This window comes from Cricetulus griseus, chromosome 2 (genome assembly GCF_003668045.3).
Source record: "Cricetulus griseus strain 17A/GY chromosome 2, alternate assembly CriGri-PICRH-1.0, whole genome shotgun sequence".
Classification (NCBI taxonomy): domain Eukaryota; kingdom Metazoa; phylum Chordata; class Mammalia; order Rodentia; family Cricetidae; genus Cricetulus; species Cricetulus griseus.
In genome coordinates, this window is record NC_048595.1 from 396,266,382 (window position 1) to 396,290,805 (window position 24,424).

The window sequence follows — 24,424 nt, forward strand, 5'->3', positions numbered from 1 at the left end:
TGGGTGCTAGGGATCCTACAAGGTCCTCATGCAGTGAGGGCTCTTACCTGTTAAACCCCTCTCCCTGTGTTTCTTTTCCTCTCTCTCTCTCTCTCTCTCTCTCTCTCTCTCTCTCTCTCTAAGACATGGTCTTACCTGTAGTCTAATCTGGCCTTGAATTTGTGACCCTGCCTTCCCCCCACAAGCACTGGGATCACAGATATGCACCACTGTACCTGGTTTTAGGTGGTGCTGGGGATGCTAGACTCTACCAAGTGAGCTACATTTCCACCAGAACATATTTTACTTATCAAGTAGAAGGAAATTTTTTCAGAAGTTAATATGCCACACTGGGAAGAGATGGGGAATGAGGCCTAACATTACTAGTGGAGAGGTAAAGCCTCTTTGGAAGGCATTCTTTGCTGCTTTCCCTAAACTACAAAAATGCAAATGTTAGATTATTCTCAGAATTTATTCTATAGATATACTCTTACATAAGAAAAATGATTTCTTTGTTTTTTGTTGTTGTTTTCAAGACAGGGTTCTCTGTGTAGCCCTGGCTGCTTTGAAACTAGCTCTGTAGACCAGGCTGGCCTTGAACTCAGAGATCCACCTGCTTCTGCCTCTCAATTGCTGGGATTAAAGGCGTTTGCCACCACTTCCTGGCAAAAAATGACTTCTAGAGTTACTACATTTACTGTAGCATCAACTATAACAGCTGAAGAGTGAAAATAAACTGGCTGTCTCTTAGCAGAGGGCAGGAAATGAATAACAGTGTATTATATGATGGAGTATTCAGAATGGAATACAATGGACAAAAGAAAAGTGGTGATGATATGAATGTCCTTTATGCCACTCAACTGTATACTTAAAAGTGGTAAATTTTATGTTATACATTTCATCACAAGTAAACAGAGCGGTATGGGCATGAAAATGGAGCAAACTCTTACATATATGGTCAAATGATTTCTGACAAGCATGCCACAATCATCCAAAGGGGAAGTACAGTTCTTTTCAGAGCATGGTTTCGGGAACCAGATATCCATATGCAAGAAAATAAAGCTGGGTCCTCACAGAATTCCCTGTACCAAATGGGTCAAAAGCTGAAGCCACAAAACTTAGAAAAAGAGGCAGAGAAAAGATTCATGATTGGATTTTTTTTCCCCTTTCTTTTCAAAACTATTTATTTTATTTTAGGTGTGTGTGCCTGAGGGTATGTCTGTGCATGCAGTACCTGAGGAGGCAAGAAGAGGGCGCAAGAGCCCCAGGAACTGGACTTGTGGGTGCTGTCCACCAAACTCCAGTCCTCCACAAGAGCAGTAAGTGCCCTTAATCACTGACTCACCTCTCCAACCCCCCCCCCCAAAAAAAAAAAACAGAATCTTGCTATGTAGTCCACCCTGACCTGGAATTTGCTATAGACCTTATGTGGGCTTTGATCTTTGAACTCAAAACATTCCTGCCTCAGCCTTCCAAGTATAGGCCTGGGCCACCAAATCCAGCCATGACATTGGGTTTGGCAGTGACTTATTGGATATGATACCAAAAGAATAGGCAACAAAATAAAAATAGATGAACTGTATTTCAACAACATCCAAGATGTATGTGCACCACAGGACAGCATCAGCAGAGTGCAAAGCTCCTGTGGAATGGAAGAGAATGTTTGGAACTCTGTATCCTAACAAGGGATTGATATCCAGATTACATAATAAAAAGAAACAACACAAAATAAATTTTATACTCTGTATTCATTTCACTGAGGAATTCAAAACAGTTGAAGTTTCATTCAAGGAATAAGTATTGCCAGGCCCTGGGGAGACTGAGGCAGAAGATCTGGAAGCTTAAAGGCAGTTTTTTTTTTTGTTTTTTTTTTTTTTTGTTTTTTTTTTTTTTGTTTTGTTTTTGGGTTTTTCGAGACAGGGTTTCTCTGTGGCTTTGGAGGCTGTCCTGGAACTAGCTCTTGTAGACCAGGCTGGTCTCAAACTCACAGAGATCCGCCTGCCTCTGTCCCCCGAGTACTGGGATTAAAGGCATGAGCCACCAATGCCCGGCTTAAAGGCAGTTTTTTAAAAAAGGTTGAGGGGCTGGAAAGATGGCTCAGAGCACTGACTTCAACTCCTGCCCCAGAGGATCTGACACCTTCTTCTGGACCCCTGGGAACACTGCATGCACATGGTCCACAGACATACATGCAGGCAACACACACACACACACACACAATTAAAAGAGAAAATGAAAAGTGTGTGTGTGTGTGTGTGTGTGTGTGTGTGTGTGTGTGTGTGTGTGTTTGTGTGTTGGTGGGGGTGCTGAGTGTATATATAGCCTGCCTAGCATGTACAGGTCTGGGTTCAATTCCTGGTTAACAGAAAAAGAAGGAAGAGAGGGAGGGAGGACAGAAGGAAAAAAAAAAAAGAAATAGTTCTTGGGGTCTACTATGTCCCAAACACCAAGGCAAACCCCCCCCAAAAAGGAGAAGAAAACAAATATCCAGCTGCTTGTGGTAGCACAAGCATCCTGAGCACTTGGGAGGCTGAGGCAGGGGACCAAACACAGGGCCTTTTGATTATCAGGCAGACGATCTACTACTGAGCTAAAATCTCCAAACTGTAAGATGACTGTCTCGAGTTCAAGGCTAGCATGGTAATGTAGGGCTAATGGAATAAAGGAAGTGTGAGGTTGGGCGTTGGTGGCACACACCTTTAATCCCAGCACTTCTGAGGCAGAGGCAGGTGGAGCTCTGTGAGTTCGAGGCCAGGTTGGTTTACAGAGAGAGTTCCAGGACAGCCAGTGCTACATAGAGAAACCCTGTCTAATAAAACCAAAAAAAAAAAAAAAAAAAAAAAAAAAAAAAAAAAAAAAAAAGGTAAGTTCTGTAAAATAATTCAAGCAAACCCATTATATAGGGCTGTGGTGTGGTTCAATTTACAAATTGCCTAGCATTTTATCTCTAAAAAAGTATCTTACTGTGGAAAAAAAAAAGTATCCTACTGTGATGAGTCCTTGAAAGAAAAAGAACACGGTTAATGAACAACTTTGTAGACAGCATTCCCTCACTCACTCCCCGGCACACTGCCCTACCCCCCTACAGTGCATTCAACAAACCTGTTTTTTTGGTTTTTTTTTTGTTTTTTTTTTAAGAAGAAAGAAAACTTAATAAACGAACCAAACCAATGATGAAAGCATTGAAGGCACACAAGCAGCTGGAGTACAGCTTAGCAGGCAGAATCCTTGCCTAACTTGTACAAAACCCAGGTTTGACTCCTGGTTCCACATAAGCCAAGCATGGGACCCACACCTGTCATCCCAGCACTGGGGAAGTGGAGGTGGGAGGATCAGAAGTTCAAGGTTGTCCTTGGCTACAGAATGACTTTGAGGCCAACCTGGGCTATATGAGACCTACTTAAAATAAATCAAAACTGACAAAGGGAAAACTGAGGTTGGTTGGTCTGACTTGATCATTCACAATGATATGTCACAAGTATGCACAATTATAATTTTTTCTTTTCTTTTTTTGGGGGGATGGAAGAGTGGTATTGAGACAGGGTCTCTCTGTGTAACAGCCCTGGCTGTCCTGGAGCTCGCTATGTAGACCAGGCTGGCCTTGAACTTACAGAGATCTACCTGCCTCTGCCTCCCGAATGCTGGGATTAAAGGCGTGCGCCACCAACGCCCAGCAGCAGCTTCATTAACTTTTCAATTAAATTTTTAAAAATTAAATGCTTTGCTAAAGAAATGAGGCTGGAGAGATGGCTCACAACCATTTGTAATGTGATCTGGTGCTTTCTTCTGGCCAGCAGGCATACATACAGGCAGAACACTTTATACATAATTAAAAAAAAAAAGATCTGGGGGGGGGTTAGAGAGATGGCTCAGAGGTTAAGAGCACCAGCTGCTCTTCCAGAGGTCCTGAGTTCAATTCCCAGCAACCACATGGTGGCTCACAACCATCCATTATGAGATCTGGTGCTCTCTTCTGGTGTGCAGATATACATGGAAGCAGAATGTTGTATACATAATAAATAAATAAAAATCTTAAAAAAAAAAGATCTGTAGGTTTACTAATACTTGCAGAGGCAGGCAGATCTCTGAGTTCTAGGCCAGCCTGGTCTACATTGTGAATTCAAGGATGGCTAGGGTTATATAAAGAAACCCTGTCTCAGAAAAAAAAAAAAAACAACTCATTTCTACAATAAATCAATGGCAATAATGTTGCCTGGGAAGGGGAATTGTGAAGGGATCAACTTTGGGAACTGTGCTGGATATTTTATGTCAACTTGACACAGCTAGGGTTATCTGAGAGGAGGAACCCCAATTGAGAAAATGCCTCTATAAAATTGGGCTGTAGGCAAGCTGTGACCCTTTAATACAGTTCCTCATGCTGTGGCAACCCCTGTAAAAGGGCTATTTGACCCCCAAAGGAGTCACAAATTACAGGTTGAGAATCACTGCTGTAGAGCATTTGCTTAATTAGTGATTGATGGGGGAGGGCCCAGTTCATTGTGGGTGGGGCCATCCCTGGGCTGGTGGTCCTGGGTTCTACAAGAAAGCAGGCTGAGTAAGACATGAGGAGCAAGTCAGTAAGCAGCTCCCCCCCATGGTCTCTGCATCAGCTCCTGTCTCCAGGTTCTTGCCCTGTTTGAGTTCCTGTCCTGGCTTCCTTCCATGATGAAAAGCAATGCTGAAGTGTAAGCCAAATAAACCCTTTCCTCCCCAGATTGCTTTTGGCCATGGTGTTTTACAACAGCAATAGAAACCCTGACTAGGACAGCGATCAGGAAAAACTAAGAGTTCAGTGTCAGCCATGTTAACTGCCCAGTGGGTGGCAGCAGTAATTAATCACATTTAATGTGTGTTTGTGCATGCACACACATGTGTGGAGGTCACAAGACGACTTGCAGGAGTTGGTTTTTTTTTTTAAGATTTATTTATTTATTATGTATACAGTGTTCTGTCTGCATGTACCCAGGCCAGAAGAGGACACCAGATCTCATTACAGATGGTTGTGAGCCACCATATGGTTGCTGGGAATCGAACTCAGGACCTCTGGAAGAACAACCAGTGCTCTTAACCACTGAGCCATCTCTCCAGCCCCAGGAGTTGGTTTTTTTCAATTCACTATGTGGATCCTGGAGGTCAAGCTCAGATGATCAGGCTGAGCAGCTGATGCCTTTATCTGCAGAGCCATCTTGCTGGTTCAGGAAGCAGCAGTTAGACACAAACATCTGAGCTCAGAAGGGAGGCTCTGAAGGTGAGCTAGCCACAAACAGAGTCACAAATCTTGTCTGTCCACACAAGACCCCTTGTCTGAGGGGTCTGATATTTACAGACTGGGTAGTACAAGAAGATGCCCAGTGCTGGGGACCTAACAGTGAAGAGGAAAAAGTTGTTAAACTGACAAGGAACAGACAGAGAGGTAGGAAAAACCAAGAGACTGCCAGAGAGACCAAGGGAAGAAAAATCTGGGAAGGAAGAAACGGCAAGAGGTCACAGGAAAATAGAGCGAAGAAACATTTTCTCAACTTAGCAATACAGCGTCTTTGCCAATCTTGGCAGTTGTCTTTCATGGTAAACAGAACTCTCTCTCTCTTTTTTTTTTTTGTTTTTTCAACAGGATTTCTCTGTTTAGCTTTGGAGCCTATCCTGGCACTCGCTCTGGAGACCAGGCTGGCCTCGAACTCATAGAGATCCGCCTGCCTCTGCCTCCTGAGTGCTGGTATTAAAGGCATGCGCCACCAATGCCCGGCCGGTAAACAGAACTAAATCTTGGCACCATGACCATGAATGGCCTCCTCTTCCTCTATAGTTGTTCCCATTTTCACTCTGTTAAGACAAGGTCTAATGCTGTAATAAAAAAAAAAAAGTGGCTCAAGACAAAAACTGACTTAGAGTAGACCTTCAACTTGTTTCTACACCCTGTGAACAACCATGTACTGTTTACTGCAGCAATATTACAGTACAGCGAGCCAGAAGCAATCAGTACACAGGCTTCAAGTTAGGAAATTGTTCTTCCATTGAGGTTGGTTGAATAAATATCCAGAGGTTCCTTTCCTTTACTGTCCTAAGAGAAGTACAAATCTTAAAACACCAAAATACTTTAGTTATTTGCTTCTGTTTTGTTTCTCAAGATAAGGTTTTATAGCCTTGAACTTGCTTGTAGCCCAGGCTGGCCCCCTCCTATCTCCACCTCCCAAGTGCTAGCTGTGCACACTATGCCTACTTTTTATCTTTTAAATGCTATCCATTATTATGGTGCCTGGTGTCCAAGGAGGCCAGAAGAGGGCACCAGATCCCTTTAACTGTCATTTGATGGTTGTGAGCTGCCAAGTGGATGCTGGGAATAGAAGAGCAGCCAGTGCTCTTAACCACTAAGCCATCTATCTACCCACCTACTTTTTCTTGAGATAGGTTTCTCTGTGTTACTCAAGCCTCTTCCTTCTGTGACCCTTCACGTGCTGCCATGCAGGCTGGTGAAGCTCAGCATCCAACTTTCCTGCAGGTTTGAGAATTCAACTTACACACTTATTTGTGCTGGGCACATGCTCTACCATGGGGCTTTCTTCCCATCTTTGAAGTGTAGTACCAGAATTCAGGCCTCAGATTCCATTTGGGGATGTGGGGGAGGAGAAGGCACTTTGAAGACTCAAATTGAGAAACAAAAGGATTTGCAACGGCATTTCTCTAAACAAGACCAAGGGTTACAAAACTTGTCGTAATCCAAGCACTCAGGAGGATCTCAGCTCAAGGCCAGCCTGGGCTACATATTAAAACCTTGTATCAAAAAAGGAATTCTATAATAAAATCTCATCCCAGACTTCCTGTGGTCTAGTCTCCTATCCCTCACACATGGACTTTAATCTTGCAACTGTTCACTAATGCACAGCTGCAAGGCAGGCAGCTGACAGAGGACACTAAAATTATCTGGGGAATAATTACAGTGTCTCAAATATTTGTAGGGCCAGAAAACAGAGTTCCTGAGTTATGACTCTTGCTTGTATGCTTTCAAATACAGCAAAGGGAATTCTGAGCCAAAAAGAAGAAAAAATGGAAACTCCCAAGGTTTAGGCAACTATTTTCTCCTGGAACAATTTTACCACTAAAATGTTAAAGAGAAGCAACAGAGGAAGTAATCCAGGGAGATTTGAAGGCCTTTTTCATTGTTATTATTAAAGAAGAACACACTCAACCACACACACACACACACACACACACACACACACACACACACACATACACACACACACACCCACCAACTAACCCTGTACTCTCTTTAGTAAGGGAGTTTAAAAATAAAAGTATACAAGTATACGAGGTTCAGCAGGCACCACGAAAGGGAGGAAACACAGTTAGAGGGGGCTGAGGATCAGTGTGCTAGATTGACCAATTCCATGTCTTGTTGAGTGACCTTTAATCACCATTGCTGAGCCTTCAAGTTCCTTATCTGCCAGAGTGGAACAGAGGTTAGGCAGGTGTGGTTTTAAACTTCCAGCTGCAGTACCTTCATTTCAAGGCTATCCTGATAAAAACCTAAAACATAACAGTGGCCAGTGCAGGGTCCTGGGCTTAGCCCTTTTTAGAACTCTGGAGGGTTCTTCCGAAGACCTCATGCAAAATGGCTTGAAAACTTCAAAACTATTGAACCAAAGAGGAAACTTGGGCAAAGAAACCAAACTCTACCAGTTAACCTTTGTCAAGAAAAGGCTCATATGATGCAGAAGCCATGGAGAAGAGAAACCAAAGATAACTTTTCAAACGGCCTGTTAATAGACCTTTCTTACGTCAAGGCCAAGGGTTTATAAAGCAAGGGTTTAAAGAGGTAAGGACAGAGCTATAAAGAATATAAGACATAGGCTCTGTGGCCAGAAAATGAAATACTCTTTTATACATATAACTGTAAGATGAATCCCTCTCCCACACCAGACAGGGTTTCTCTGTGTAGTCCTGGCTGTCCTGGAACTCACTCTGTAGACAAGGCTGGCCTTGAACTCACAGACCAGTCTGCCTCTGCCTCCCTAGTGCTGGGATTAAAGGTGTGCGCCACCATACTGTGCTCTAATTGTATTTATTTATTTTAAAGAAAATCTGTAAATAAATAAACGTATCACTGCAGCCATCTGTGGGGATATAAAGTGAGTAAACTCTAAAGCACTTAAGCAATATTAGCAGCATGTTTCCATTTAATATGAAACCTAGAAAAGAAATCCAGGCTGAGCCCTTCATTTTTACTGCCTTAGATGGACATTGCTGCCTGCCCCACTTCTGTATTTTATTATTAATATTAATAATGTGTGTGTGTGTGTGTGTGTGTGTGCGCGCACGCACCTGGAGAGGCTAGAAGAGGACACTGTATACTCTGGAGCTAAAAGTTAAAGGTGGTTGTGTATCACCCGATATGGGTGTTAGGAACTGAACTCCAATCCTTTGGAAGAACAACCTGCACCCCTAACCCCTGAGTCATCGCTCCAGCCCCCATTTCTGTGCCTTTATTTTCTCCTCCCCTTGAATGTCCCTACCATGTTCCTAGTATTAGGAAAAAATCAAATGGGAGACCTTAGCAGATTCTATGGTGGGTGAGGGACAAACATGCCAAGCAGACAGAGCTTGAGTGAGAAGTTTTATTAGAAAGGGAAGGAAGGGGGGAGAGAAAGAGAAAAGAGGTAAATAGACACAGAGGATGGAAGAGAAGAGGAGGTCAGGAAAAGTCCTGTTTGCCCCAGGGGAACAGAGGGAGAGAGAGCAGAAATGGGTGGGTTTTTTTCTTTAAAGGGTCCTTTGTACCTACCTTACCGTAGGTGACGGAGCATCTATGGACCCCTGGGCTGGCCAGGGTACTGCCTGAGTGCATCCTGCCAGGTGACTGGGGCAGGCCAGCATAATGCCTGAATCCTAATACCTAGCCCACCAAATAAAGCTCCACTCGTCTTTCAAAACCAGTTCAACATGTTAAGATAAACGCCCCAGGGAAAAACACTAAGCAGACAAACTCAAATATTAACTCAAGCAGGTTTTCTCAACTACAGAATAGGGATAATGCCCCTCCCATGCAGCTTTTGTGAGGATTAGAAATACTGTATATTTCTACCAAGAGCCTAGCAGCTGGAAACACAACTCCGAGGAAGAGTGCGTGCTTAGCAAGCATCTGACATTAGATCCAATCCCCAGAATATCCCTGCCCCACTACACACACATAATAAAAGCCTGGTAAGTTGGTTATGATTAAATGGGTTGGGAATTTGCAACTTTTTATCTGTGCAATTTCTTCTTATAATATTTTTTTTTTCTTTTGGTTTTTCGAGACAGGGTTTCTCTGTGTAGCTTTGGAGCCTGTCCTGGCACTCACTCTGGAGACCAGGCTGGCCTCGAACTCACATATATCTGCCTGCCTCTGCCTCCCGAGTGCTGGGATTAAAGGCGTGTGCCACCAATGCCCGGCCTGTTCTTATAATCTTCATATAGAAAACATATAACCTATTAGTCTATGGAGAAGGTCATGTGACCTCTAAGGGCCTTTCTGCAGAATTGAGAAGACCATCAATCCTGACACTAGGGAGGTAGAGGCAGACGAATCTCTGTGAGCCTGGCTTACATAACTGATTTCCAGGGCAGCTGCCACACAGAAAAATGGTTCCTTTCCCTCCCCCACCCCAAAAGGGGGGGGCGGCTGCAGCAGCGGTTAAGAACTTCCTATTCCTGCAGAGGACCTCTGGCTTGATTCTCAGCACTTCCATGGTGGCTCACAACCATCCGTAACTCCAGTCCCAGAGGATTAGAAGCCTCCAAGAACACAAGGCATGCATGTGGCACATAAATCCTGGTAAAACACTTTTTTTTTTTAAAAAAAAAAGCTACCAAGATGAATGGCCTTTTCTGATTTTCTAATGTGTGTCAAATCCTCATGAGAACTGGCAAGACAACAAAGGGATGGGGTAAGGAGGGTACTGAGGAGACAAGAGCTTGGAGAGATTCCTAACTAGAAGTAAGCTGAGTACCAGCGAGACCCCATTGCTGTGGTACAGTGGGAGCCATGTGGCAGGCCCCAAGCACAGTGTGCAGGAAGAGGGCACACTGATACAGACCACAGTCAGAAAGGGCAGAGGGACTTACCCTCAGAAAGTGGCAGGAGAGGCTCTAACTGGAGGGCACATTTTCCAAACACATCCTTTCTGAGAAGGGTTTTGGATAATGATACCTAGGAGATGGAGGCAGGGACATAGAGATGAGCTTGAGACATAGAGAAGACGAAGAAATTATGAAGTAAAGTATCAGGTCAATGAGTGGACCAAAGAATCATGGCTACAGGAATCACTGGCCTTTCATTCTCTCAGTGAGGAACAGCAAAAAGAAAAGGACAATGGGAGCTAGGGACTTCACTGCAGTCCAGGAGCTTGGCTCGGAGTCTGGTATGCTACTGCAGGAGAGGGAGGGGAGGCTGCTTGTGACTCAGGAAAATTCAGGCCTCACAGCACAGGCTTAGGACTTCAGAATCAGACATAGCAAAGGATGGGAGAGCAGCAACTGTGACTCCCAGTCCCAGAGTATTTCAGGGATACACTTGCAGAAAGAGCAGGCAGCACAGAACTGCAAGTCATGAGAAAGCCGAGTGTTGTTGAGGTGGGGCCGAGGTGGGTGGAAGGGTAAGAATGAGGGATGGTGTCCCTGCAGGATAGGGGGTGGTTTCCAAGGCCCATTAATCACAGCTCCAAGCTGTCTCATATCCCTTTCTTTCTTCCAAATTCCTGCTCCCCCCCACCTACAGCTTTCACTTGGGTCCCCACGAAAGCCCCATGAGTTGCCTCCGTGTTACGCACCTCTCCACCTTTCTAATAAACCTTCCGCACTTTTGCCAGAAGCATCTTTGGGATGTACAAGTCTCATCGTGTCAGTCTCCCTGCATAGAAACTTTCCATTGCATTTTGCTGTTAATCTAACTAAGCCCTAACTGCAGCACAGAACTCGAGCATACCGCCTGGCCTAACCGAATTACACTGGCCCCTTCCTGTCCTGGTTTTTGCCATGAAGGATTTCTTGCCTCCCTATTCCCTGTATCACGTCCAGGCTCCAAATGCCTCCCTTCACTCACTCTGCTCTATATTCAAGTCTCATTTCCCAAGTTCACCTCCTCTACCATCAGTGAATTCTCAGCCTCTTCCTCAAAACAGGGGAATCGGGGGATCACTTGCGTCAGGAAATGGAGGCAGGAGCTCAAGGTTTACTCTCAGCTATGTAGCAAGTTCAAGGCCATACAGAGCTGGAAGAGACTGTCTCAACAAAAGAGATCCCCCTGAGGTATTTGGGCCCCATTGCAGACATACAAAAGTAGAATTTTTAGAAAGACCAGGGAAACCTACAGAAGATAGTTTAAAACAGGTTCAAGCGGGATGGTGGTGGTGGTGGTGGCTGTGGCACACACACCTTTAATCCCAACACTCCAGAGACAGAGGCAAGTGGATCTCTGTGAGTTCGAGGCCAGCCTGGTCTACAGAGGGAGTTCTAGGACAGACTCCAAAGCTACAGAGAGACCCTGTCTTGAAAAACAAAGGTTCAAAATATCTTTGACGTTCCTCCCACCAGAGGATGGAGCCAAAGTGCACACCTGATTCCTGTGGACTATGAGCCAGACTTTGTGACTCCCATCTGAGAATATGGCGAACTCGATCGTGCACTGCTTCTAAAACTAAGGTCGTGAGCAGGCAAAGCAGTACCTTGTAGCTCCCCTCCTCTTACTCCTCCCCCCCTCTCTGGATGTTTGCCTTTGGAAACCAGCCACCAAGCCAAACAGTCTCATGGATTGGCCATGTGTAGGTGTTCCAAACCATGACTTCAGCTGAGATCCCAGGTGACAGCCTGCATCACCTTTCTTTCTTTCTTTTCTTTTTTTTTTTCTTTTTTTTGTTTGAGACAGAGTTTCTCTGTAGCTTTGGAGCCTGTCCTGGAACTCGCTTTGTAGACCAGGCTGGCCTTGAACTCACTGAACTCACAGAGATCCGCCTGCCTCTGCCTCCCAAGTGCTGGGATCAAAGGCGTGCGCCATCACTGCCTCGCTGGGATTTGCTATCAAAGGAAAGGTGACACTGTGGGCCACAGAAACCTCCTGTTGGTGTTTAACTATATCCTAGACACAGCTGCTAGAATCACTGTCTTCATGTCTTTACTCTTTTTCTTCTCATAAGTGCAGTAGCTTCCTGGTAATAAAGTACTAGTGTGGCAAACCTACCACCTCTCCTTGGCTCTCCTCCATCATCAATGAACCTCTGTTTGCTGTCTCTGATGTGTTAATGGTATGGACCATCTCTTCAGCATGTGGCAACACCTACTGTGTACAGCAGTACCTACCGTGTACAGGTGCACCGACCATGTACAGCAGCACTTACTGTGTGCAACAGCACCTACTATAGACAGCCTGGCTGGCAAACATTTTCTCATTTTCTTAAAGGGCCAAATGTAACGGTAAGTCTTTCTGCCAAGCTGCCCGAGCCCCGCCTCCATGTGGGCGCCCAAAATAACAGAGATTAATGTTAGGCACAATGCTGCTGGCCAATGACTAGGATTTCTTAATCTATATATTTCATAAAGACTTATCAAGGACGCTGGCGGAATGTGTCCTCTTTCTGGGACAACATGACGGCTCCCAGAGAAGAGAGGAAGAAGAGGAAGAGAGCGATTTCCTGCTTGCCTCTGCTTATATTCTGAGTCTGCCTGCTATGTCACTTCCTGCCTGGATCACAAGACTTCTTTTTACTATATTTCCCAGAATCCTCCTCGACTCCTAGTCCCACCTATCTTGCTTCCCTATTGGCCAAAAGTACTTTATCAACCAATAAGACAAACATATACACACAAGGACTTCTCCCATCAGCCAGATGTTTTAGACTTTTGAGTAACAGTCTCAGTTATACCCAGTGTCTCTGCTGGCTCAGTGTGAAAGCAAAGACAACCTGCAAATGGATGTCTTCATTTCAATAACCCTCCCCCCCCCTTATTATACCTTACTGGCTATCAGAAACTTGAAATGCTACAAGCATAACTGACGAGCTGAATTTCAAATGTTATTTAGACGCTTGTAGGTGGGGAATGTAGCTCAGGGATGGAGCACATACCTAGCATGTGTAGGACTCTGGGTTTGACCCTTAGCATTGAAAAACTAAAAGATATTATTTTTCCTCCCTACAGGGAGGGCATGATGGCTCACTCACACCAAGACACCCAGCATTCAGGAGGTGGAGGCAAGGGTTTTGTTCATGAGTGCCAACCCAGTATGGGATACATTAGTGAGTTTCAGGCTACAAACCAGGCTACAGAGTGGGGAGAAAAAAAACTAAAAACAACTGGGTCTGGTGGCACACAACTATAATGGCAGCATTTGAGAGGCAGAGGCTGGAGGTTTAGGAGTGCAGAGTCCTTCTCAGCTAAAGAGTAGGTGCAAGGCCAGCCTGGGCTGCAGGAGACCCCATCTCAATACAAACAAGCAAACCAATGGATGAACAAAACAAAACAAAACAAAGCGCCTTCCTTGAAGGTCCCTGCCCATTACAGACTCTCCTCTTGTCCCTCATCTATCCTCCTTCCACTCCTTTGGATTTGGTAACAGTTTCTTTATATTTCAGTATTTTATAAGTATCTTTTCGTAACATTTTCTTGTCCTTGATTAAATAAAAACCCAAAGACAGAGGAAGGGTCCTTTGATTGATAACATTCTTTTTCTCTACAGTGCCTAACTTCCAATGCAGCCATTTTACATTGCTTCATCAATTATCAAGACAGATGGTCCTCTTGGACCAAGATCAGCACTTACTTGGAGAATATTTCCATAATTGCCGATGACTTATTCTTGTTGACAAGAGAAAGTTCTTTGGCCGTTACTCTCAATGACAGGGAAGTCCACTGTTGTCTATTAAATGGAGATGATTCCATCTTGTCTACAGACTCTGGAACACCTATGGGATAGAGAAAGGGAGACTATTCAGCGTAGCACAGGATTCCCAGGATGGGCAGCAGGATGAACAAAGCGAGAGAGCCCAAAGCTGCAGGCCACACGTCTCTGCAGCTTTCCAAAGCTTGTGTGACCTTAGTCAAATGAGTCAGTATCTTTGGGGTGCAGTTTCCTGTAAAAGGAGGTCAGAACAGATGATCTCTTCGGTCCCTTTTCAGTTCCATCATTTTATCACTGAGCCTACTGTGCAAATATCAGTTGGCCTTTTTCTGAACTTAGGCTATTCCAAAGTCACATTCAGAATGAAATCTTCCCCTTTTTGGAATAACATCCTAGGAGAGATGCAATCAGCATCTCACTAGTCAAGCCCAAACTAGGCTCTGCCTCCGTCCACATGGCTTTTTGTTCTCCTTCCTTCCCTCCCTCTCTGTCCCTCCCTCCCTCCTTTCTCTCTATTTCCCCCTACCTTCTCTCCTTATACTCAGGAGCACTGGCCACTGTTACTCTGGAGAGAGCTAAGGACACTGCATAGGATAAGAGAAAGAGGATGGCATTGCAAGTTTGTTACTTTGAACAAGTTATATCTGGAGCTGGGATACAGTTCAGCAGTAGAGAGCGTGCCTAGCATGGGCAAGGCTCTGGGCTCCAACCCAGCACTGCAAAGTAGACAAAGAGATACAAAATGTTTTAAATTGGTGGCATCTTAGGGACAAATCATTAAATGGAGTGTGGTAATGCAGTCCCTGAAAAAAGAAACTCTGTTTCCTCTTATGCGTAGGTCCTCCCTTGGAATTTTTAGATTTCTGTGTTTAAGCTGAAGTGAGTACCTATAGCAGCCAGGAGGCAAGAAAGGGACCATAAGAGTGATGTAGTGGGGGGGGGAAGTCTTTGGTGTGTGGACAGTAAAACACATGTAACTCGGAAGCAAAAGAGGATTACTAAAGATAGAAAGGTTTAAATGGTGTTGAGTTTAAGGGAGAGTGGGAATGTGGGGGTGAGGAGGACCACCAACCAAAAAGGAACCTACTATTTTACAAACTAAAAAATACATTAATAGTTTGAGTGGAGGTACCCTATGTGGGCGAGTAATGCTGCCCCAAGAAGCTATAGGGTTTTTGTTTTACTTTGTCTTTATTTTATGTGCATGAGTGGGTGTTTTGCCTGTATGTATATCTGTGCACATGTGCTTGTCTGGTACTGTGGAGGCCAGAACAAGGCATCAGATCTCCTGAAACTAGAGTTACAGATGTTTGTGAACTGCTGTGTGGGTGCGGAGAATCAAACCCAGTACTTCCACAAGAGCAGCAATTGCACTTAACTCTCCAGCCCCAAGAAACCATGGGTTTTTTAATGAAAATCCCAGTGCCAGGTACAGGGTGCCTCCCTAGAAGTAATGGTTAGGGAGTTCTGAGAAGCACCCAAAACAATACAGGCTATTACCACTGTTCTCGGTTCCCTGCTAGAATTATTGTTGAAGATAACCATACACTTTGGATGCAGGAAACAGAAATCAAGCTAGAACTAAGCTGGAAGCTTCCTCCCTGCTAGCTGCAGCCACAGTTCTGGAAGGGGCTATGCAGGCCACTGGGGGAGAAATGTCATCAACTGTCTTACCAAGCTACAGTACAATACCAACCCACCAGGCAAGATATGTCCACTGTGCAACAGGGCAAGACTGTTTGGAAGTGGGTGGGGGTGGGGTTTAACCAATCACTTTCTGATTGGTTTTGTTCATGTCTGGTATTACAAACTTGGCAAAAGCCTGTGGCTTTAGAGGGAATACATTACTGATGTTTTGCTAGATGGACAATGAGACAACTGCCACAGACCAGTGCTGGTCTCAGTCTGGGTCAGAGAAGTGTCTTTTTACAGTGGGCAGTGCAAAGGCTCTGTCAAAGTGTTGAGCATAAGTGACGACCAGTACAGTCCTCAGCCCTAAACTGGACAGATCATTGCACCCTCCAAAATCCAGGGGATGCTGTGGGAGAGAAGGAAGGCTGTAAGAGCCAGAGGACAGACTGCAGTGCCATCAAAGGCTGTCCTCTGGGTAGGACATGGCTACTGCAATCGTGAACACACGGTAGCTGTGGGTGCCTGTACAAGACCTGCATGAAAAAGAAAGGACATGGCACTGTTGAGATGATTCAGTGGAAAAGGCACTTGCCACCAAGCCTGACAAAACAAGTGCCATCCTCAGGACCTACATGTTAGAAGGAAAGAAAAAACTCCCCAGAGTTGTCCTATCCTCACCACAAGCATGCTATGGCACGCACACGCCACTTCCTGACACAATCAACCAAACAAAAACTGATAGATTGACCAATAAGATATAAAGCAGGAGAGGACCTGGTTGGGGAGAAGCAGAGGACCAGTGGGAGCCCAGGGATAAGTGAAGGCAACGAGGGCTAACAGGATCACAATTTACTGTACACAGGCATGGAACTGCAAAAAATGTTTTAAATCACGTCATCTCTTTAGTTTTAGTATCTTCAGATGAAAACCAAGGATAATGCCTGTCTTTCTAGGATTTTACTGTAGATTTAAGGAGATAATATATTTTAAATACTAGGCATACTTAACACTGTACAGAATATTTTAAGTATAATGTACTAGCACTGGCTCTTATAATTATAAAGCCTCCTAACAACTGGGGAAAGTATGATGCATTTAAATTCAGAGGATAAATCCCCTACACTTAACATTCTCTTCTGTAATCCCTTCGAGCTGTAGAACATACAAAGAGTACCCTTGACATCACCCAGTCTCCACCCGCTAAGCTGGTGGTTGAGTTTTCTTGCCCAAGTAATTACCAAAGGAGTTACAACCTTTGTCCAGAAGAGTTGAGATCAGAAACAAGTCAACACCTCCATATTTGAAAAAAATACAGATTAAAGAACTGTTCTCTTGACAACCACAGAGCAGAACTGGTATCCATCAGAACTGCCCCCAACAGCCTTGGCAACAGCACAATGTGGTGTGCTGGACCAAGCACCCTGGAAGCCTCAGAATGCAAAGCAGATGGCAGACAGACAACCTTCTGAGACCACTACTTCCCCACGTGCAGTGCACTGTCCTTCCAATGAACGCCTTCTCTGAAAAGAATAGTTTTGTTTTCAGTGATTTAATTCTCATCTCAAAAGGTAGCATCATATACAGTAATGCTAAGGAGCTTTGGCAGGGGAGATAGGTATATACAATCAAGAACAATTGCTCTGACCACTTAAAGCTTGTGTGTGTGTGGTTTTCTTTTTTCCTCAATCTTAGATTTTCTTATTTGTAGCAATGGGATGAATAAGATGAAGAGGAAATGACATTCATGCAGACTAAGTCAATGGTAAATGTGAGAGCTTTAAAAGTGTTGCCTCTTTCTGGACAGAATAGTAACGCTGCTCATGTGACAGACTCATCCAACGTCATCTGCATTTTCTCTAACGAGAGCAAGGCACAGTAGTGACATGCAACCAAACATCAAGAAGGGAAAACCACAGCAGCTCCCCTTCAAGCCAAATCCAGGAAAGGTTGACCAACACTTTAAGACAACATTTGGAAAAATTATGCTCCCAATGTGGGTGTGACTATAACTGTTGTCAGTTTTTTTTACAGTGAACAATTATGGATAAAAGAGGAAAAAATCAAGTATGTTCTCAAAGCTGTTCACAAAAAAGGAACAGAACCAGATGCAGTACAAGTCTATTGAAGGCTGAGGCAGGGATGTTTGAGGGATTACTTGCTTGGGCAACGTAATAAGATACTGTGTAAAATACACACACCATTACCACCCCCACCACCTCCACCACCATACCTCTGCGACCACCACCACCACCACCACCACCACCACCACCACCACCACCACCACCACCATCGCCTCCACCCCTGGCGACAGCAGCAGCTGCACTCCTAGGCATTCATATATATCAGGATCTGGCTAGGTAGCTCTCTGGCTGGCCTCAAACTCACAATCTTCCTGCTTCAGCTTTCCAAGTGCTGAGATTACAAGCATGTGCCACCATGCCTGGATATATCATTTGGGAAGTTAGAAATAATAAAGTCTTTTGAAAAAGCAATTCCCAAGTTCATGGTTTTGATTACTTCTGCCCAAAATGCCAAGGAAATTTGTAGTCCTCACGTTGGTCTAAGGTTAGGAGAAACACACCTTATAATCAAGCATCGAGCAGACTGTGCCTGGAGGATGAACAGAGAGCCCCCCCCTCCCCCGCCATGGGCTGCTCCTAACCTACTGACTCTGCTGACATCCACACAGTTACAGCACAAGACAAGGATGTGGTTAGAGGCATTGCATACCTCAGGCTCAGTGGGAGGAAAAGACACTGACTTGGGATTTGCAGAATGGAAAGAATTTGAAAAGTCCTCGAGGGCAGAAGGAGGAAAGTACATTTGAGGTGGAAAGGGTGGCATTCATATCCAAGGAAGTGAGTTAGGTTCTAGGCAGAACGGACGGAGGGACGGACAGCCGAAGGCGTGAGGCCAGGCTGGGAAGAGTTGTGAAAACCACACTGAGGAATTTGGGCCGTATTCCCGCAGTGGCAAGAACTGGCCAATGAGTGAACAGAAGTGGAGTCTAATCTTCATATGTCTGACCTTTAAAGCAAATAAAGATTCCCCTCAGAGGCTTTAACATTCATCTCTATAACTTAAGAGCTCTCCCATGCACCGCAGCCTGTGGTGGAGCACAGTTTCTGAACAATTATTTTTGTTGGGTATGGTGGTGTAGATGCTGAGGCAGGAGGGATCACTGCAAGTTCCAGGCCAGTCTGGGTTACAGAGTGAGGCCCTATCACAAAACAATCCAGTCTGTGCTGGGATGTAACTACTGCTTGCCTATGCATGAAGCCTTGGGTCCTACCTCTAGCATTACACACAACCAGGCACAGTGGCACTTACTTGTAATCCTAGCGCTTGAGGAGGGGTAGGAGGATCAGAAATTCAAGGCATCTATAAGCTTGATGCTAGCCTGGGATACGTAAGACCCTGTCTTAGGAGAAAGAAGGAAAAAAGGCATCTGCACCAATGTATAGCTTGCTAAGAGCATCAAAGACAAATCTAAATTCCTAGAAGATACTAGACCTGTCTAAGTGAGAGGTAATCCAAGCTTCTGGTCACGTGTGGGAGTGGAAGACGGGAGTGGGGGTGTGCATCTGCAATCCCAGTGTCCCACGGTGAGATGGGAAGCAGAGAAAGACCAATTTCTAGAAGCACCAGGAGCAAGAAGCTTGGCCTGAGAAGTGGCAAACAAGAGACTGTGTCCCAAGGTGAAAGGTGGAATCTTACATCACGATTCTCCTCTGACTTACACAACTACCCTCTGCAACACATCGACTAAAAAATTACAAAGAAAGAAATCAGATCTCAGAGCTGGGCTTGGTAGCTCACTCATGCGTCCCAGCACTTGGGAAGCTATGACAGGAAAACTACCAAGTTTTAAGTCAGTCTAGACTTACACAGTGAGTTCCAGACAGCCTGGAATACACAAGGACATAAAAAGTCAACGAAACTCTTGAGAGAAACAGAACATTTGAAACAGCTACTTTAGACAAAGCAAAAATCTCATTTAAGCTCCATGGCCATTCAAATCAAATTCGTTTTATTAATATATGTTTATTAGATTTATTATTTGTATTTTATGTGAGTGTTTTGCCTGCATATATGTATGTGTACCATGTTCATGCCTGGCCTGCAGAGGTCAGAAGAGGGAGCCAGATTCCCTGGAACTGGAGTTATGGACAGTTGTGAGCTGCCATGTGGATGCTGGGAACTGAACTTGGGTCCTCGGAGAGGGCAACAAGTGCTCTTAACCACTGAGCCATCTCTCCAGCCTTATTAATTTATGATTATGAATTTGAGAGCCAGGTTTGTTTATTTATTTATGTATTTATTTATTCAAGACAGGGTTTCTCTGTGTAGCCCTGGCTGTCCTGGAACTCACTCTGTAGATCAGGCTGGCCTCAAACTCACAGAGATCTGCCTGCCTCTGCCTCCCTAGTGCTGGAATTAAAGGCATGCACCACCAACCACCCAGGGAGAGTCAGATTTATTAAATTAATCTTACAAAGTTAATCTAGTTTTAAAGTAGCAGAACTAGCTTCAAATTCATATGTCATTTGGTTCCAAATTCCATTTTCTTTACATCAACAGTCAAAATGATGGCTAAAATAACTACTTTTAGCCAAGACAAAAAGTTGATCGCTAAGAACCATTACCTCAATTCATTCCTGCACCACCTAGCTGCAAACTCATACAATTTATTTTTCAGTAAGAACAGTGGGCCAGCACAACAGTTCAGCGAGCAATGGTGTTTGCTAGCAGGCATGATAACCTGAGTTTAAGCTCCAGGTTCTACACATCAGAAGGTGAGAACCAGCTCCCACAAGCTGACCTCTGACTTCCAAACACGCATGCATGCACAAACACCCATAAATGTAATTAAAATGTGTTAAAAGCAACAGTGACAACTACAGGTTGCTCCCCCACACACTTGGATCCTGCATAGGTAGAATAAACCAACTAAGAACCAAAAATATTTTCAAAAAGTTGCATTTATTGCAGGGTGTGTTAGTGCATGCCTGTATCCCCAGAACTCAAGAGGCTGAGGCCAGGGCATTGTCATGAGTTTAAGGCCAGCCAGACCCATCTCAAATAAAACAAGAAACCACCAAAGAAATAGAAACAAGAGAAGTGTTACATCAAATACACAGATCAACAAATACAGCACAACTTCTGCACTGACCTATCAGATGTCATAAGTAGTCTAGTGACAGGAGGAAGCACACATAGGTTAGATGTAAATACTACACTAACCATGTAAAGGGACATGAGCATCTACAGTCCCAGAGTTCAAGGGACAGCTGTTTTTTCTCAGAGCGATGAGAATCAGAGGTAATCATCCCTCTTCCTGAGAGAAACCTAGTTAACCCTGGCTAGCAGGGTTACACTGTCCACTGTATCAGGGATACAGCTTTTGTGGGCCTGCATTAAAGGTGTGGTGTTGCTCTTCAGCTACCCAATCTTTCTGAGAAGAGTCTCATTTTCAGGCTTCTGGATATTATTCTACCTGTGAGAACAATTGCTAGATTAGTGGGTGGTTATGTACAAGGGTTGAAAGAAACGAATATATATATATAAAATTACTGAGCCATCTCTCCAGTACTTATTCAAACTCTTGACATAAATGCAAATCTCATGAAAAAAAAAAAAAAAAGACTTAGTAACTTGAAGCCAGGTGTGGTATTACAGGCGCTCGCAGAAAGGTAGAGACAGGAACAGACAGGAGGATCATGAGTTTGAGGACAGCCTAGAGGTGAGTCCTTGCTCCCCCCACAAAATAATCCTAATAAACAACAAACAAAAAACTTCACTTAGCATACACAAAAGGCTCAGTCTTTTCTTATCAAAAACATGACAGACAAGTCTATAGGCACGTCAGGCTAGTCACTGCCACAGTTGTTGGGAGAGCTTCTGCCAGCTGTCTGTAGAAATATGTACCTAGACAATGGGATAATTGTAACGCCAATTCCCAGAGTCAACGAGAATGTAGATGTTTGCATCAGGACGGAGTCACTTCAGGAACATGTGGTCCCTCTTTCATCTCCTTTTATGGATATTTTGTATAGAAAAGTGGTTGTGTAACTGAGAAGCAATCACACTTGAGGAGCTGCTGCTAACCGAAGGGATCAAGGAATAAGATTACACTCTCTGTGTAGTTTTGCACTGTTTACACTTATTGACTGAGTCACACATTACCATGCTAGGGATAAAATATGGAAGCAAACAAGCACTCTCAGACCGTCTTTCCCCCTTTCCGCCTCCATTAGGGAGAATAAGTGTCTCTACATTCCAGCTAGACCTTTTCTCTACCTCTCGACCTTGTGCTAGAGATTGAACCCAAGGCCTTGAACATGCTAGGCCAAGGCTCACTCTACCTTTGAGCCACAGTGCCCAGGTCTCAATAAGAGAATTTATCTTTCCCACAACCTCCATATGCCTCTGTCCCTGGTTTTCTACCTAAGAGGTGAACTATTTCTGAGGAGTATGTTTCTATATCTATAAATATGTATCTGAACTAGTACATAGGTTTTTTAAATTTTTTTTTCAAATCTTAAGCTTTTTTCCCTCTCACCGTCACTTTGCTCCTATAGCACAGTTAAACTACAGCCCTCACCTGCTTTACTTTGTCATCTTCCATCCATTGCTTTGGCCTTGCTCTGTTTCCAGTCATTTCCTGACAATCACTGAACAGATCTTATAGTCAAAACAAGGACCACAGCTGAGTGGTGGTGGTGCACACTTTTTATCCCAGCATTCTGGAGGCAAAGGCAGGCAAATCTCTGTGAGTTCGAGGCCAGCCTGGTCTACAAAGCGAGTTCCGGGACAGCTAGGGCTACATACAGAAACCCTGTCTTGGAAAAAATAATGTAACAAGTTATTAAACAGCAAGTAGGTGTAACATTACTTACCACCTAATAAGTGTTCAATAAATCTTATTAACGAAGAAATGTTATATCTATTTCCCTTATTTTCTTTTATATACATATAGAAAGTTTGTACAAACTTTCCCTTACATTATAACTAGTTTTTAAATTTTTGAGGAGAGCTTAGCCTTGCTATGCAGCCCAAGTTAGCTTCACTTGCAGCCTTTCTGCCTTGGCCTCCTGTGTGCTGAGATTAAAAGCAGCATCAAGCCCTGCTGTGGAATATTACTTTAGCTAGGCAAAGATGTGTTACATTTGTTTATGTGTGGAATATTACTTTAACTGTGTAAAGATGTGTTACATTTGTTTATGCTGTGGAATATTACTTTAACTGTGTAAAGGTGTGTTACATTTGTTTATGCTGCATTTGTTTAATGATGTGAGGATGTGTGTTTAGTTATGTAAAGATGTTTTGCATCTGTTTCACCTTGCCTGCCCAAGGCACTTAATGGGCCTAACAAAAACCTGAATGGCCAATAGCTAGGCAAGGTAGGGCTGGCAGGAAGACAGAATAAATAGGAAAAATCTAGGCTTGAGAGGAATGAGAAAAGGAGAAGGAGAGAACAAGGGAGAAACAGAGGGACATTCCTGGGGCCAGAAGCCAGTCAGCCACACAGACAAGAGAAGCGATGAAAGTAAAATATATAGAAGGAAAGAAAAGTAAAAAGCCCCAAGACAAAAGGTAGATAAAAAGAAACAGATTAATTTAAGTTAAAAGAAATGAACCTAAGCTGGGCCGAGCATTCAAAACTAATATTAAGTCTCTATGCCATGATTTGGGAGCTGGTTGGTGACTAAAAAAAAAGGCCTGGCATAAAGCCCTCTTGGCAGTCAGGTGTTGGTGGTGCACACCTTTAATCCCAGCACATGGGAGGCAGAGGCAGGTGGATCTCTGTGAGTTCCAAGACAGCCTCCAAAGCCACAGAGAAACCCTGTCTCAAAAAAACAAAAACAAAACAAAAAGCCCTCTTGGCTCCCTCACAACATCGGGCAGACCCAATTCACATTTTTTTTTTCTGTTTAGAGATTTATTTATTTTTATGTGTGTTGGTGTTTTGCTTGAATGTATGTCTGTGTGAGGGTGTAAGGTCCCCTGGAAATGGAGTTACAGACAGTTGTGAGTCGCCATGTGGTTGTTGGGAATTGAACTCAGGACCTCTGGAACAGCAGCCAGTGCTCTTAACCCCTGAACCATCTCTTCAGCCCCCTTCAACTCACATATGGATCCCAGACCTTTCTGAGAAAGTGTCTCCCATACATATAATGCCACTCTTCCTGGGGGAAATGCTTCAGTTCCTGTTCTAGCTTAGAGGACACTTTTCCCCAGATCCCTTCCCAACACCTCAAGCCACAACTAGAAGGTTCCTTGCAGTGCTAAGGATACAATCCAGGGCTTTGGGGTCATTGCCAAGCACTCTTCCATAGGTCTCCCTCCCCAGTCCTTGGAGGTCCTCCAGCTCTCAAAGAACAATAAGACCAGTGCCTAACATTAATCACACCATATGATATTTTTTTTGTTTTTGTTTTTTCAAGACAGAGTTTCTCTGTAGCTTTGGAGCCTGTCCTGGAACTCACTCAGTAGACCAGGCTGGCCTTAAACTCACTTGCCTCTGCCTCCCAAGTGCTGGGATTAAAGGCATGTGCCACCACCACCCAGCTGATCAAAAATTGTTTAAAAAGATTTATTTTTATGTTATATGTATGAGTGTCTTGTCGGCATGTATGTGTACCCTGTGTATGCAATGCCTGAGGAGGCCAGAAGAGGTCATCAGATCCCATAGGACTGGAGTTACAGACCGTTGTAAGCTGCTGTGTAGGAGCAGGGAACCAAACCCAGGTCTTCTGGAACACACAGTGCCATTAACCTCTGAGCCATCTCTCCAGCCTCTGATTTGGGTGTGTTTTGTTTTGTTTTGTTTTGTTTTGTTTTGTTTTTGTTTTGAGACAGAGTCTCAAATAGTTTAAACTGGCATTGAACTTGTTATGTAGCCAAGGCTAACTGAATTCCCAATCCTCCCACGTCCTCCTCCCA

The 24,424-nt window shown here is 44.1% G+C and overlaps 1 protein-coding gene across 1 annotated transcript in view; it reads right to left on the reverse strand.

Moving 5' to 3' along the window:
• The window catches only part of Lima1 (LIM domain and actin binding 1), a 99,915-nt gene that overhangs the window by 50,969 nt on the left and 24,522 nt on the right, over nt 1-24,424 (reverse strand). The window contains exon 2 of the mRNA XM_027396562.2: nt 13,769-13,910. Within this exon, the coding sequence (XP_027252363.1) occupies nt 13,769-13,887 (119 nt within the window). The 5' untranslated portion in view covers nt 13,888-13,910. The remainder of the gene's footprint in view (nt 1-13,768; nt 13,911-24,424) is intronic.